At 36.0% G+C, this 15687-nt stretch overlaps 1 protein-coding gene across 1 annotated transcript; it reads left to right on the top strand.

Moving 5' to 3' along the window:
- Window positions 1–7176: 7176 nt before the first annotated feature.
- On the top strand, window positions 7177–8660 carry LOC113314048 (DNA damage-repair/toleration protein DRT100-like). The gene has a single exon (XM_026562827.1). The coding sequence runs from the start codon at window positions 7265–7267 to the stop codon at window positions 8378–8380; it is 1116 nt and encodes a 371-aa protein (XP_026418612.1). The 5' UTR covers window positions 7177–7264; the 3' UTR covers window positions 8381–8660.
- Window positions 8661–15687: the final 7027 nt, after the last annotated feature.

Here is a 15687-nt window from a genome sequence, read left to right on the forward strand (position 1 = left end):
CATTTAGATCGACTTTTTTTTGGCGTGCATTTAGATTAACTTTAATCTTCTGTGAAAATGTAAGACACAGTAAGACTTGTTATGCGAAGATAAAAGCTTCCAACAAGTTTCACCTAAACCCATAAAAAAATTGAATTAAAATTTACGAGACTTTTGAAAAAAAATACGTTATAATCAATATTCGAGAGCAGTTAGGTGATGAAAATCTATATAATAATCTCTTGGGATGGTATTTTAAAAGCTCAAACTGTTTGGGATATGAATTGTGATTATAATATGGGTTTCTATCACCCAACTGTTTGGGATATGAATTGTGATATGTTTTAGGTCCTTCTTGTGTTGGACATCTAGCTTCTTGTAGGATGAATTATCTGTATGAATTTTCTGTTTGTTTAAAAAGTGGAAACAATTCAAAGGATTAAAAACCAAATATGGTTGAATACTCAAAACCCTACATATCGTGTTATGTTATTAACAATTCGATTTTGGAAATCTGGAATTTATTGAAAAAACCTACGTATCATGTTCTATTATTAACAAAAACATGTGCTTGTTTAGTGTTTGCACAATCCAATTTCGCTGATGCTGGATCTCAGCCTTTAACAATCATGCATCTTGGATCCCAGATTTTAAGTATTAAAATGTAAACTACCATCACATTCCAATTTAATTAGTGTTAGTATTTTACATCGTACCTTGTACAACAGAGAGTTTGACCTGTGTCTGTCTATACAATATTTATCGTTCCACGATGAACTTTGAATTTCTTTTTATATTCTTACCTATATATCTGTTTTGAAGACTTCACCTGTGGAAGACTATTACCCCGAATTGCACGTACAAAATGATTCATGCAATAGTATAGCGTATAATTAGTACAGTATAAATCTACATATTAGACTATTTGTTCATTTTGTTGGATTAGGAAAGTGGGCGACAAGAAGTGCTTCACGACTACAGTAACGATGCCAGTGTAGTGAAAATGTTGCAGTTTACTTCGTTAATGCAAGCGGCAAAAGTCATTAATACTATCGAACTGTAGTACTAACTGCTGCACCCACTCCAGCATGGTTGGTTCATTCTCTGGAACAAAACTTATGTTATTTCGCGGTTGCAATTATTAAAACGCACATACAACATGTTATTGGGAATTTTAATGTTTGCTTGTGGTCCTGGCCCTAGCTAGCTGTATATTTGGTGAATGCAATCACGGAAGCAACTCTTGCTTCATCACATGCAAGGTCTTTGATTGTGATATAGGTACTTCTACACGTTGTTTGGTTCAAGATGCAAGATTTGTATTCTTTTACTCCTAGTTATTTTGATTTTCCCTTTAACAAAAATCAAGATTGACAGCCACTATCTTCGGATCTTTGGATGCATGGAATATAACTATGTATAGATAATATGTCATATTCTTGCTAGCAATTTCAAGATAACCAGGATAGTTTGGGGCTTAGGAAAATTATATGAGGCCCACCATTTTGTTATCCCAATCTATACAAAATTACAAATGAATATTGAGTGTCTAATTTGGACAAAAAAAACTAATCTAGCCTCAAATTAATCCTAATCCTAACTCATATAAATACAAACGATTTCTATTTTCAGGTACAAACCAAAAAAATCTAACCTTCTAAAACAAACAAACAAAAAACTTTTTATATTCATCTAATCTTACCAAATTCTATAAACTCTAATCAATTTTTTTTAACCTTTTTGTCCAACTATCACGGATTCATCTAAGGAAAGGCACATCTCCATCAACTTATTCTATTAATAAGATTTATTCATTGATTTACGTATTTAAAACCCATTTTTCATGCTTTAAAAAAACTTTAAAAAAAAAATTACCTTTTTGAAAATCAAGATTTCTGATATCTTCCAAAATAGGTTCGATATATCCATCGATTCCGCGTTATGTTCTTCATGTCCATGAAGGACATGCAGCATAATTGGTAGATATGATGGATTTATAGAAATCGATTGGTTTAAAACAAATGCGTTCACAGTCGATTTTTATGTATGTGCTTTATTTGTCAATTATGCTCGTTAGTCTTTTGGAATTTCCACATTGGAATCGGTATATATTTATATGTCTTATCCACCGACTCCTAAGGTTTCATTTTTCTGTAGAATTTTCTAGACAGAATCATATTACATATACAGTCTTATTTACTGATTGTCTAACTAGATTTGTGTTTTGGTCGATCTTTTTTGTAGATATAAATTTCAACAATCTGAAATTTTATGACTGATAAACCCAATAAAATGATGTTAAGAGGGAGCCAGAGATAATCATAAGGAGCCAATACAAGTTCGCATTTGGTCGAGATACCAAACTAGAACAGACATTGGTACTTGCAGATAAGCTTGGATATGAAGAACATGGAGTGCTAGTCAGCTTTGCAAAAGGAGAAGAAAGAAACTATAGCCCCGATGGAGATTGAGGATTTGTATAAACTTGGTAATGAAGCTTTAGCAGAAGCTGCTGATGTTGATGCTGCCAATACTGCTGCTGGTGCAGATCGTGGTGCTGCTAATGTTGTCAATGCTGCTGCTGACATAGATGGTGGTGTTGCTGCCGACGCTACTGCTCCCAATGCTAATATCCCTTGATGCTTTCTGCTCCCAATGTTGATGCTCTCTGATGCTCTATTATGCTAGCTAATTAAGACATTATAAATTTAAGATTCTAAGACTTTTAATGGTTTGTAATTATTGTAAGATTCTAAGACTTTTTTGCAATATTCGAAAGACTTGTAATTTTTTTATTTATTGAATTATAGTACAATTAACTTATGGTTTTTAATTATAATTATGGTATGCAATGGATTTATGTGCATTTCTGACTCTGAATGCGAAGATGACGATGTTGAGAAGTCTGAAGGCGATCATTCTCATGACAGTCCTTCGAAGGAGACTGAAGCTGGCAATGACGCTATTGATGTAGATATCCTTCTCAAAACAATCAGGTTGAGACTAAAAATGCCTCTTAAATGTTGTTTTTCCACATTCCTTTTAATTTGTACTCGTTTAACATTTTTTCTTTCTTTTTATGAAACATTTGGTCGCTCCCAAGCTTTGGGGGCATGAATTTTTTATTAGATCTTTCGCCTTTCGTTTGTCCATGCGTACCCATCTCCTGAATTTCATTTTAAATCAACCAAAATTCTACTACATATATCCCGGTAATGATTCAATTTTTTTTTTTGTAAATACAAGCACACGACTGATCCATATTACTACATTTACGTGATTCTGCGGATTTCATCCTTGCATCGGTTTCAATAGGTATTTATGTAATCCGATTCTTCAAGCCTTAGAAAATTTCAGTTTTCTATTGATTTTGTAGACCAAAATCAGTTTATATGTGCAACAATATGAACCGATTTTGGTTGGTGGAAAGTTCTTTTTTTTTTTGTTGATTTTCAAAGACACAATCGGTAGATGTTGACAACTACAATGATCAACTCTAGTTGATAGCAAATCATAATCGGTCTTTATGGACATTAACGACAACCGATTATACACAATAATTCACTTTTTTGGGAAAAAAAAACTAGTCGTTTTACAAGAAGGACCTCTTTCTCATACCCAATTTGACCCAACTTACATATTTTATTTACTCCTACTCCATCCACTAATCAAACAACACGCACACCCAGTTTCATCATCTACTCTTCCTTAATTCACTTCATACCCTTTACATACAAGCATGGCATCATTTGACTTAAATTAAGATTTGGCCATAATCAAAACATGGTACAATGAAACAAGACGTGAAGATATCTTAGACGAAAGGGTTGCACCCGAAATCTTTTGGGGAAGGGTATCCATCCAATATATACGAGATTATAGAAATGCAAAGAGAAGATCTTTAACAATACACGATAGATATCAACTTATCCAAAAAACGATAGTTGGTTACATAGGTATACAAGTGCAGATCTTTAACGGATTCTTATCGATGCAACAATTTGTAAGTTTTTTTTTTACATAAGCTAAGTTGTTTGATCTTTTAATGAGACAACACTAACAAAGTAAGTTTGTGTTTTTGTAGGAGGAAGTCATGAAAAAGCGCACTACTTGGAGGAAAAGGGAGAAGCATTCGCATTTGATGAAAGCTATCAGTTCATGATATCCTAAATTCCGGGGTATGCTCTGCACTTTATGTCGAGTTTTGTTGAAGCGGACGGAAATTCCTTGAATAAAGATTGAGAGTTTTAGAAGTTTTTGTGTAGATTTTGTGGGTAGATCTTTATGTAAACCCTCACTGGACTACCACTCGTCCACTAGGATGACATAGGGGGGTTCATAGGCTGGTTGCACGTGTCAAGTGCATCTGTGGTTAGATTGTTTTGAAATGAATGAGATTTCCTAAAAGTGTGAATGAGTTTTTATTTATATATGAAAATGCATCAATTTTTAGTTTTAATTCCGGTATTCTTCGTGATGAACAACACCAACCCAGAATCAGTTCATGAGTGCATGAACATCCACCGATTCTTACTTTGTTTGAAGCTTTACACAAGTTTGAAATGTCCACTTTTTTGAGTGTTTTTTAAGGCACAATTGGTCTTCATATGACTCCTATATAGACCCCTGGTTAAAGGAAATGTCCAGTTTTTGACGATGAATTAACATTAATTGATTTCTAGATAAACAAAATTAAACATCCATTAACCATCCGAATTAAAATTAACAATCGGAGATAAATCAAGGAATGACGAAAATTGTTGGATAAGGAATTTTTTATCTACTTCGTAATGATCTTTCACCGGTAAGCCTCAAATAATTGAGTTGAGATCGACTCCAAAGTATCCGGGCAAGATAAGCCCATGATGAGTGACAGGAGCATGAGATCTAGTAAAATCATTGATATGACATTTATTATAGGATTTATGCATAATTGTGAATCCACATGGTTTGGTTCCATATTTTTCTCACAATGTTGGTCACTTTCACTTTACTAGAATAAGTACAAATTAGATTTTTTGTTCAGGATTTCGCCCATGACTGTTTACAAGTCAAGTTTGGACAAAACAAACATCAAAAATTATTTAGGAATCTACCTCATTATGTCTAAATACTGTTGCCTAACTTCAAATCTGTGCATTATTGCGTGAACATGGAAACGCCGATCACATGGTATCTGTTTAGAGAATGAATACGCGCACCAGTAACTATCGGACTGATGGTTCATGTCATGTTAGTCATAACTGCCCTTTAATCGTATATAGGAAAGTAACGCCAAAACCAATTGATTTGCCATTAAAGATAAATCGGAAAATGAGTCATGACCAAATATTTTTAAAACATGGTTTTAATGGACGAGTAAAAATTAGTATGGGTGAAATTGACACAAAAAAAAAATACTAGCAAGAATGAAACTGGATTCATTCTGTCTTAAATTTTAAAAACAACGAGGATGAAACTGGATGCATCCTGATGTAAATTAAAAATAAGAAAAAGTATTTGAAAATGGGTAGGATGAAATTGTTTACATCCTGACTATTTTTACATGTCTTTTTCACCCAGGAATTACCGTTATTGGGTTAATTGACCAATTTTGTGAAGATAAATTGACCGATCGTAACTTGCCCTCTTGCAACACTGCTTGAGAAGCTAGACAGAAGACACCATCCGCAAACTGCTTTCCCGAGGGAAGAAGCCCGAAAGAAAGGGGTTAGCTTTTTATGAAAACAGAAAACTAGAAAAAAAGACAATAACATGAGAAAAGAGAATAACATGAGAGATAACCAGTGTAGTCAATATCGGATTTCGGTGAATATCGGTCGAGTACCGAGACGCGATATTTCGGTGAATACCGGTGAATATCGGCCAATATTGGCGAAATATCGGCCAATACCGGTAATATCGGCATCTCGGTGAAACACCGAAATCGATATTATCGGCGGTATCTCGGCCGAGATTAACTACATTGGAGATAACATTACGTTCTTTTTTGTTTGTTTTTTATTTAATTCGCGTGGATCTGATCGAGATCACCTGGTTCACGTGGATCCGATGCAATATGTTTATTTTCTGAGTCAGATACGACTCAACTGACTCAAATATGAATCAGTGACTTGATCCCATAATTCAGGGTATTTTAGTCCCTACCTCAAATGAGTCCGAATCAGGGATCAGATCCGACTCAAACTAAAAAATAAATGGTATGACATCTGACTCGTGCCGAGTCAAGGACCTAGTCATATTCATATACCGAGTCGGCAAAAAACAAACATCCTATAAAACATTGTGAGATACGACAAAGAATCAAAAGCTACTATGAGAGAAAGAGAAAACTGAAGAAAAAAGGTCAAGAGAAGGTGGTATAGATTGTGGTCGATAAATATCATACATTTTAAATAGATTTCGCAGCATTATAGCATTACTACAAAAATGATTTTTTTTTTCCTTTCTTTCTTCTTTCGATCAGTATGTTTCAATTCATTCAAATTAAAAATATTGATTACATGAGATTCAAGATGATACCGTGTTAAATGATTGATTCAAAAATACCGTGTTGAATAAATTGATTCAAGACGTATATCCTAAATCTCTTAGATTGAGAATAATTGAAGATTATGCCGCGTTGAATGATTGATATTTTTGAATCCAGATTATCAATTACATAAATGAAAAGTACCAATATTAATAGTGTCGCTAATCGTTTTCAAAGGAAATCAGTGGTCAGGCTGCAACACTACTAGGTCAAAACAGTCTCATTCGCAAAATTTACATATCCATTTAGCAATAACTTGCTTTAAAAAAATAAAATAAAAAACTTTAGCAATAACTTATTTTCTCCTCTCTGCTATCCTTTTCTATCTATTTGGCTTTGTAAGGGATTTTTGTTAATGGAACCATAAACAGGTTATACATTAATAGAAAAGATTAGTCTGGCATGGGGGAATTAGCACAAACATCATTACCGACGTATACTAGTATTAGCATGATAATCTTCCTTTTTAGTGTTACATCCAATCATCTTTTTGTAATATTTATTAAAAAAACTACTTTTCTCTACCTTGATTCTTTTTTTTTTTGACAGAGTGTTTTTTGGCTAGATATTTCTCTCACTCACTCATTTTTCACTCACTAGCAACTGCAATTTCTTCCTTTGCACGAGGGTGGTTCGGTCACAAACTTGCTATTTAAACCAACTCAAGTTCTACCTTCTTCCTTCAGAAAAAGCTGGTTTCTAACAAAGATAACACACACTCTTATCTACACAGAAACCAAAGGAATACCAACAATGGCACCAGCTGGTACTGCTATTGTGAGCTTCATCTTCTTCTTTCTAGCCATTACTAATGTGAAATCATGCACGGTTGGAGACAGGAATGCTCTGTTAGCATTCAGATCAGCCTTAGTTGAGTCGCAGTTCGGCATATTCAAAACCTGGAGAGGAACAGATTGTTGTAAATCTTGGTATGGTGTTCATTGTGATCCAACTAGTAAAAGAGTCACCGAAATCAGTCTAAGAGGTGAATCTCCTGAAAGCTCTGTTCCAACTCTAGAAAAAATGGGAAGATCTGGTTACATGACTGGTGTCATCTCACCAGCAATCTGTAAACTAGATCGTCTTTCTACTATTATCATCGCCGATTGGAAAGCGATTTCCGGTAAAATCCCTACTTGTATCACTACACTTTCATTTCTCCGTGTTCTTGATTTAGTCGGAAACCAGTTTTCTGGTCCAATCCCGTATAATATTGGGAGACTACACAGACTTACTGTTTTGAATTTCGCTGATAATCAAATCAACGGCGTTATCCCTTCGTCAATCGTTCAGATGTCTGCGCTGATGCATCTTGATCTCCGAAGCAACAGAATCACCGGAGAAATTCCAACTGAGTTCGGCAACTTGAAAATGTTGAGCAGAGCATTGTTGAGCCGGAACTTGATTTCTGGTTCTATTCCAAGTTCGATTTCGAAAATTTACAGGTTAGCTGATTTGGATTTGTCGGTGAATCAATTATCAGGAACCATTCCAGAATCATTCGGAAGAATGCCAGTTCTTTCGACTTTGAATCTGGATATGAACAAGATTTCTGGCCAAATACCGACGACTTTACTAAGCGGTTCAGGATTGAGTATACTGAATTTAAGCAGAAATGCATTGGAAGGCAGAATCCCAGATGTTTTCGGAGAACGATCTTATTTCACAGCACTGGATTTATCTTATAATAATCTCAAAGGACCGGTTCCGAAATCGTTGTCTTCGGCTTCGTATGTTGGGCATTTGGATCTGAGTCATAATCATCTTTGTGGTCCGATTCCAACTGGCTCGCCATTTAATCATCTTGAAGCTTCTTCCTTCATGAATAACGATTGTCTCTGTGGCTCCCCACTTAAGAGATGCACTTGATTGATAAATTTCTAGCTGAGTTCGTCACAGGAGTTACTGAGGAAGAAGAGATTGTACTCACTCGGTTTCTCTCTGTAGATTCTAGTCTGTGTCTTTATATGCAGTGATCATGTGTAGTGTTAGCAGAACACATGCAATGTTTTTTATTTTTTTTTATTTTTTTGCTTTTAACTGGGGTTTGTTTGTCTTTTGTTTAAAATTTATAGCATATAAATATGCTCAACTGTTACCGTTTATATTAAATTAATATATATATGATTATGATATTGAAAGAAATCAATTATGGATTTTATGGATAGATCTGTAATCTGTTTAGACTGTTACTTGACTGTCGCATGCACGTGAATGAAATTAATGAAAACTTTATGAAGAATTATTGTCTTCCATGTTTTCGAGGGAGGTGACTCAGGACGTAGTGGGTTGGGCAGTTAGGCGGCATTTTGCATGTCGACGTAACGTCCAGTCTGCGAGGTCGTTACCTGCCACTTTCTGGGACTGAAACTCCACAATGCTGCATACCTTTTTTTTTTCCTTTTTTTTGGGCGAGAAATGCAGAAAAAGAGAGTTGGAAATGCAAGTGTTTGGTACTCAAGTAAGCAAAATACAAAGGTTCTGACACATTTCAATTGAGCCCAAACAAGTTCACGTAACGTGAGTACTACAAATAAAGGAAAAGCTTAACTTTTAAACCTTAAATTCGGAAGACAACTCACTAAATACAACTAGGGGTGTACATCCGATCAGGCAGGCCAACCCAAGTCCGATTATAGCACTGGTCGGGTTGGTCGGGCTTGTAGTCCTTACTATCCATTAAGTTTAACGGGTCGGACCGGATAATAAAAAAAAATTAATGTCCAAGGCCCGTCCATATTAATGAAACAATACAGGTCATATCGGGCCGGGCCGGGCCGGGCCGGGCAGGCCTTGGATCTAAGAGATAATTCAAAAAATTTAAAGTATATAGGTTTGTATTTTTAGCTTGATGAATGATGATTATACAACCATATAATGCAACCTCTACTCAAAGATATTATCGGTGCACCAATATAAACTTGGGTAATTCAAACCCTTTGGTAAAAACAATCAGCCTCATTAGGAGATTAGACTGGTAGACGACATGAACATGATGTTGGGTGCAATAATCAAAAACTAAGAAAAAATAAATAAGAAAAAGTTATTGATGCTTAGCTACTTTATAATGGAAGTGATCGAGTTGATGAAACAAACGAGCTTCTCAGATCTCCGCAACAACAATAAGGAAAAATTTTAGAAAAACTGAGTGAGTCACATGTTCAACACGTTGTCCTTAGGATATTAGCGTCCGGCTACACTCAAGAGTAATGTTATAGCCCTCACAGGACGAATATCTCCAGGATAAAACTCCTTACTACACATATGTAGTAGATGCTGAACTTGAGCTTGGCAAGTCCGAAAAAACCCTTAAGGAAAATCGTGAACGCTTAAGAAAACAATATAAAATATTTTTCCATTGGGGTCTCTCTAAAATATAGAGAAACCCATTTCCCATTGATTTGACAAAATTAGACAAATTTGTTTATATAAGGAAATAATACAACTTAAGAAAAGGAACCCCCGACGTGGGCCTAATAAGATTTTCATTCACAAAGAAAACAAAAGAATATATTTTATTTTAGTTAAAAACTTCAAAAATAAAAATTAATAGATATTGATTCCCAACAATCCCTCACATGAATGAAAAACACAGATAGAACTTGGTAAATCAACACCCTAATCGCCACGACCATGTCTAACCGAACAGACATACGGACCGTCTGTGTGTTGAAATCATAGTAGTCATTTCTACGTTCTCTCCCTCACACAAAAGTGTGTTGACCCTACGTTCATACTATGGATTACATAAATCGTAATATTATAGAGAGTTTTCATCTTTAGTTTCTCACAGATGAGACTAAAGGTTTCTTTCACCAAAGTGAACAAGTGAACCCTTAGGTCCTAAGTTCCAGTACTACCAAAACCATCAAAATGAAAATCACATAAAAAACGTAGGAAATACCATTTTAGGCAAAGGTGTCCATGAGGTCTTGAACCTTTGTTTAGTGAGATATTACCGGAACTACTTGCTAGAAACAGTGAAGGCGATGTCTTGAATTGCTAACGTTTGATGTAATTCGCGATAACAACCACTGATGATATCTCCAAGGTTGTTGCCAAGCTCGTGCCGTTTTGTCCAATTTGGCCCTGGACATATCATGTTTTTTGAATTCTCTAGAGAAAGGAAGCGACCCCACTTCCTCATTCATATAGGTGAGTTTTCATAAAGAGTGATATTTGTACACCCCACTTCAATCTTAAATTAAAACTATATAACTCATTAAGACTTCTTAAAAGTCATCTTTCACATGCAGTCACCACTGTCACAACAAAGCACCATAATAAGGAGGAACATAGAATGTAATTCTCTTGATTGTGCATACATTTAATCACCACAAATTAGTTGCTCATTCAAAACCTTGATCTTGGGATCACCAGTCAGCAAGGTTGAGTATCCTTCATCGCAATTTTATTTAATGAGCTTCAGTCTCGTCCACCTCTATGCGTTACTAACTATCTCTTTAGACAAACATTTCATCAAAGTGTAATGACCTGTCCCTTCCACCAATATTGTCCCCACTTAGCCACTGCGGTCATCCGGCAGTGTGGGGTTTTCAACGGGCGTCGCTGCGGTGATCCAGCAGTAACTTCCCAGGAGGTCATCCACCCTTGTTGCTCCCGCTCGAGCACGCTTAACTACGGAGTTTTCTGCCAACTATGGAGCCAATTGTGCTGAAAAGGCCTCAGTATTAGGAAAGGACAAACCATTACTTATATTATATTCGTCCAACCACTGCCGAATATCGGGGTATTACAATACCACCACCTTAAATTGGAGTCGTCCTCGGCTCCAGAATATATACACAAGCCCATATCTCCGACGTTCCCTGCCCTTCATGAGACAAGCACCTGGGACAACCCCGTCCAGCGTACCTTCCCACCCTCGGCAGGTGAACCATCGTCGGCTCTGATACCATTTGTAATGACCCGTCCCTCCACCGATACTGTTCCCACTTAGCCACTGCGGTCATCCGACAATGCGAGGTTTTCAATGGGCATCGCTGCGGTAATCCAGCAGAAACTTCCCGGATGGTCACACATCCCTGGATTTCTCCTGCTCGAGCACGCCTAACTGCAGAGTTTTCTGCCAACTCTGGAGATAATTATGCTGAAAAGTCCTCGGTGTAATGTAGACGTTCCTTACCTCTTGTGAGACCAGTATATGACATAACATCCCAGCATACTCTCCCACCCGAGCATAACGAACAATCCCTAATTGTATCCCAACTAATACTGATATTGTTCCCACTTACCCACTGCGGTTGTCCAGCAGTGTGAGATTTTTAACGGGATTCTGCTTTTATCTAGCAGTAGCTTCCCGAGAGGTCACCCTCCTGTGACTACTCCCGTCCGAGCACACTTAACTGAGAAGTTTTTTCCACAACTCAATCAAGTGAACCCATCAACGTAGACGTTCCTTGCCTCTTGTGAGACCAGTATCTGACATAACAACCCAACATATTCTCCCACCCGAGCACAAGCGAACCCCTCTTGGAAGTGTGGCAAATCGGTTTCAAGGTTGTAAGTATGAAAGAGAACTTACAAATTAAGGATGTCGACACACTTTGAATACAGACAGTAATGTTTATCTTTAATTGTTCAAAGTTATTCCTTAATAACTAAAGGAAGAAAATCTCAGGATCGAAACATAAATAAGTTAAGAATCTTTTAATTAAGGTCTTAATGTTATTTTAGGAAAATGAGAATTAGTAATGTGCATTTACTAGTTAAAGATTTTCCAAAGAAATTTTCGGTCATTATTTTGGAAAAAGCATTTCCAGGAATTATGGAAACCAAATTTGGAATTATATTGCATATCTTGAGAATATTTCGATTTTGGAAATTCCTTGGTGTCCAAACTTCCTTGTCTATAAATACTTGAAGTTTGCATTTCTAGCAAACTAATCCATCGTGACAACAAACTTCCTCGGTTGTGTTGTTACTGGTGAAGTCGCCTATTCGGAGAGGAGAGTAACCTAATTAGGCGAAATCTCTTACGACCGCTCAGTTTAAAGTCTTCTTTGGGATTGAGAAGATCTATTAGTACCGTTGGTGGAAAACTAGATAATTGCGGTTTATCTTGTGTTTTCGATTGATTTGATTGACTAACGGTGGTTGAACTTTGATTGCACCTAGTTTTTTTATGCTTGAGGATCTTCTCTTCTGATATAAGATTCACTCAAACTAGATCAAAGTGTCGACAGGGATCTTTAGACTGTTGTTAGTGCTAAAGACGATCTTGTGATAATCCATTGTTAACAGACTCCGTTCTGTGCGTGATTGATCACAAGATATTCAAGTTGTTGTGTGCAGGTGTTTATTGAAGATCTGAGAAGATTTAAAGACAAAGAAGATATTGAAGATTTTTGATTTGGGGTTCATAATCTTTGGTGTGCACAATACTTGTTTCGGTATAAGAGGATCCAACTATAACCGGTTTATCCTTGTGGTAGATTGGATTGATTAGTTCTGTAGATCGACATCAATACAATTCTTTGTGATTAAACGTATTGATTGCAAAATATTAACAATTACTTCGGTAGTTGAGAATAAGATAAATCTAAGAACCTGACGAAGGAGTTTATTGAGATAAACAGAAGAGCCTTTGTCGAACTCACGTCACTTGGTTGAAGAGAGTTGATACCAAACAGATTTGTTGTTCCTTTACAGTTTGGAATACGACCAAATGAATTGTTCCAAGTACGTGACTTATTCATAGGTCAGAGGCGTGGGAATACAGACGGAACTAGGTGAACTATAGGTTTAGTTGCTTGGTCTCAACTATACGAAGTTGGTTTAATTTTGTGTAGCGGCTTAATCCTAAGAGTATTCAATTCTGGACAAGGTCCCGGGGTTTTTATGCATTTGTGGTTTCCTCGTTAACAAAATCTTGCTGTGTCATTTACTTTATATATCTGCATTATAACTGTTTTATTATAATTAAAGTAAATTACACAAACATTAATTTCCTATTTAATTGATAAGCAATCCTATTTTGTTTGGTTAAGTCCGAACCTTTTTATCAAGTAAACATACTTCGTTGTTGTATTGTCTCGATCTCGTATCCATAGACGATCACACAAAGTGTGAACCGATTAGTTGCATTGTCTCGACTCAGTCCATAGACAATCACTTTCGAAGAAAGGACTTATAGGTAGGAAAAGTTTTAGCTTGAGGTATATTTGGGTACCCTCGCCTTTTCAATTGGTATCAGAGCAGGAAAACACGAAAAGATCTAACAATCTGTGTTTGGTGCGATCCAACCTATAAGACTGGAATCTAGAAATGGTTTTTATAGAACCTGATAATGATTCAGTTAACGTAAAATAAGACATCAAGAGTTTTGAATTAACACTTGATGATGGGATCTACGACTCAATATCTGAAGATCTTCATGAAAGGTCATCTACTGGACAAGTTCATCTTGTTAATGATGTAAAAACTGGTGATAACTGGGAATCGTGCCTAGAAAATAAGTTGGATGAAATATCCGATGATGGTGACTCAGATATTGATCGGGATGTGGATGATGTTATCTCAAAATACTCAAACATATTGAAGCCTTTGTGAAAGAGTAAACTCAAAACTTCTGATGTCATTGATCTCTTAACACCTCTATGTCGACAGAACAAGAAGTTGCACGGACAATATTGTGGTTCTCGCACCACTGAATATCTTCTTAAAGATCGTGCAAACAATCTAAATTCTAAGAAATTAGAATGTGAAAATCTTCGAAGAGAACTGTTTTTGTCGGAAAAGAAACGTGATGAATCGGAAGCAATGTTTAATTCTCGACAAATACAGGGTATTGAATAAAAAGCCAGTGCTAGTCTCTCTCAAACAAAATTGTTATAGAAAAAGCGTGATGTTGCTCTTGAAAAAATTCACTTGTTGGAAGAGAAACTTGTTGAATCTGATGCAAGGATTAACTCTCAACAAAAGAGTTTTGAAGAGAAAGAAGGTGTATATCTCTCACGAAAAAAACACCTTGAGGCTGATCTAGCTGGTGCTCTTGATAAAATCAATACGTTAGAAGAAGAAATCTTGGACCTTAAAAAGTTCAATGTTAGTTCAAACAATTTAACCTCAATGTTAGAAGCAAGTAGAAATAATCGTGATACACGAGGATTAGGCTATAAGGGAATAGATTCTTCAAATATTATCAAAGAGGTAAAAAAAATTAAGCTACAAATTCTTATAAACATTCCACTGATGACAAATATGCTCATATTTCTTGTAAAGAAGAAAAGTCTGTCAAGCCTAAGAATAGTGTCCAACCAGCAGAAATCTTTGTCAAGAAAGCAACAACGTTGAGCAAGGATAAGAAGAAGAAGACTCGTCGAGATCCAATGCAAGAGGATCCACAAAAAGGTAACATTAAAACTCATACTTCGTATATTTATACTAAGCATTGTTATTATTGTGGTAATAAAGAACACTTGCAATGGGGATGCAAAGTTCGTAAGATGCAAGATGCACTTTCTATTGTATCAAATGAATTGGATAAGTTTTCTTCTCGTAAGAACTCAGATAGTTATTTTCCTAAATTTAGGCAAAAGAATTATTATAATGATAGTTCAAATTTTGCATATCGCTCGACAAGGTCATCTTATAGAAGACCCGAATATCAGAAGAGAGATAACTTTGTAAATGCAAAGACAAGATCTGATATTCCAAATTGGAGAAAGGGTGTTTCGCAACATACTCAAAAGAACAATAATCATAAAGGTATGAAGGAGAAAGCTGCTCCTGCGAAACCCAACTCTAAATGGGTCCCTAAGTCCTCCATAGCCAAGAAGGGACCAAAAGATATTCACAAGAATGACTCTCATCTGTTAATTGTTGGTGACAATAATTACAAGAGTCTTCTTGAAAGACTAAAGAAAGACATCATGTCTGAAATATCTTATACTAGTAAAGGTTGTGATAATGACACTCTTCATCACAAGTCAAAGAAGAAAAAAAGAGATGGAACAAGAGAAAACAAACCAAGCAAGAGGTCAAGAATGATTATTCGGTCTTATTCACTCGTGACGAACAAGACAAGGATCAACTCAACATAACCTAGTTGTGTTGGAATGTGCATGCTCAACCTTGTGCTCAATCTTATGAAGGGTGAGGAAGCACGTAAAACTGAGCATATGATCTCTCAGTTATTATATGACTAATTAACA

The sequence above is a fragment of the Papaver somniferum genome, chromosome 1 (genome assembly GCF_003573695.1).
Source record: "Papaver somniferum cultivar HN1 chromosome 1, ASM357369v1, whole genome shotgun sequence".
In the NCBI taxonomy this organism is placed as follows: domain Eukaryota; kingdom Viridiplantae; phylum Streptophyta; class Magnoliopsida; order Ranunculales; family Papaveraceae; genus Papaver; species Papaver somniferum.

Coding starts and splice junctions, on each gene's coding strand:
- LOC113314048 (XM_026562827.1), top strand. CDS start 7,265: ATGGCACCAGCTGGTACTGCTATTGTGAGCTTCATCTTCTTCTTTCTA.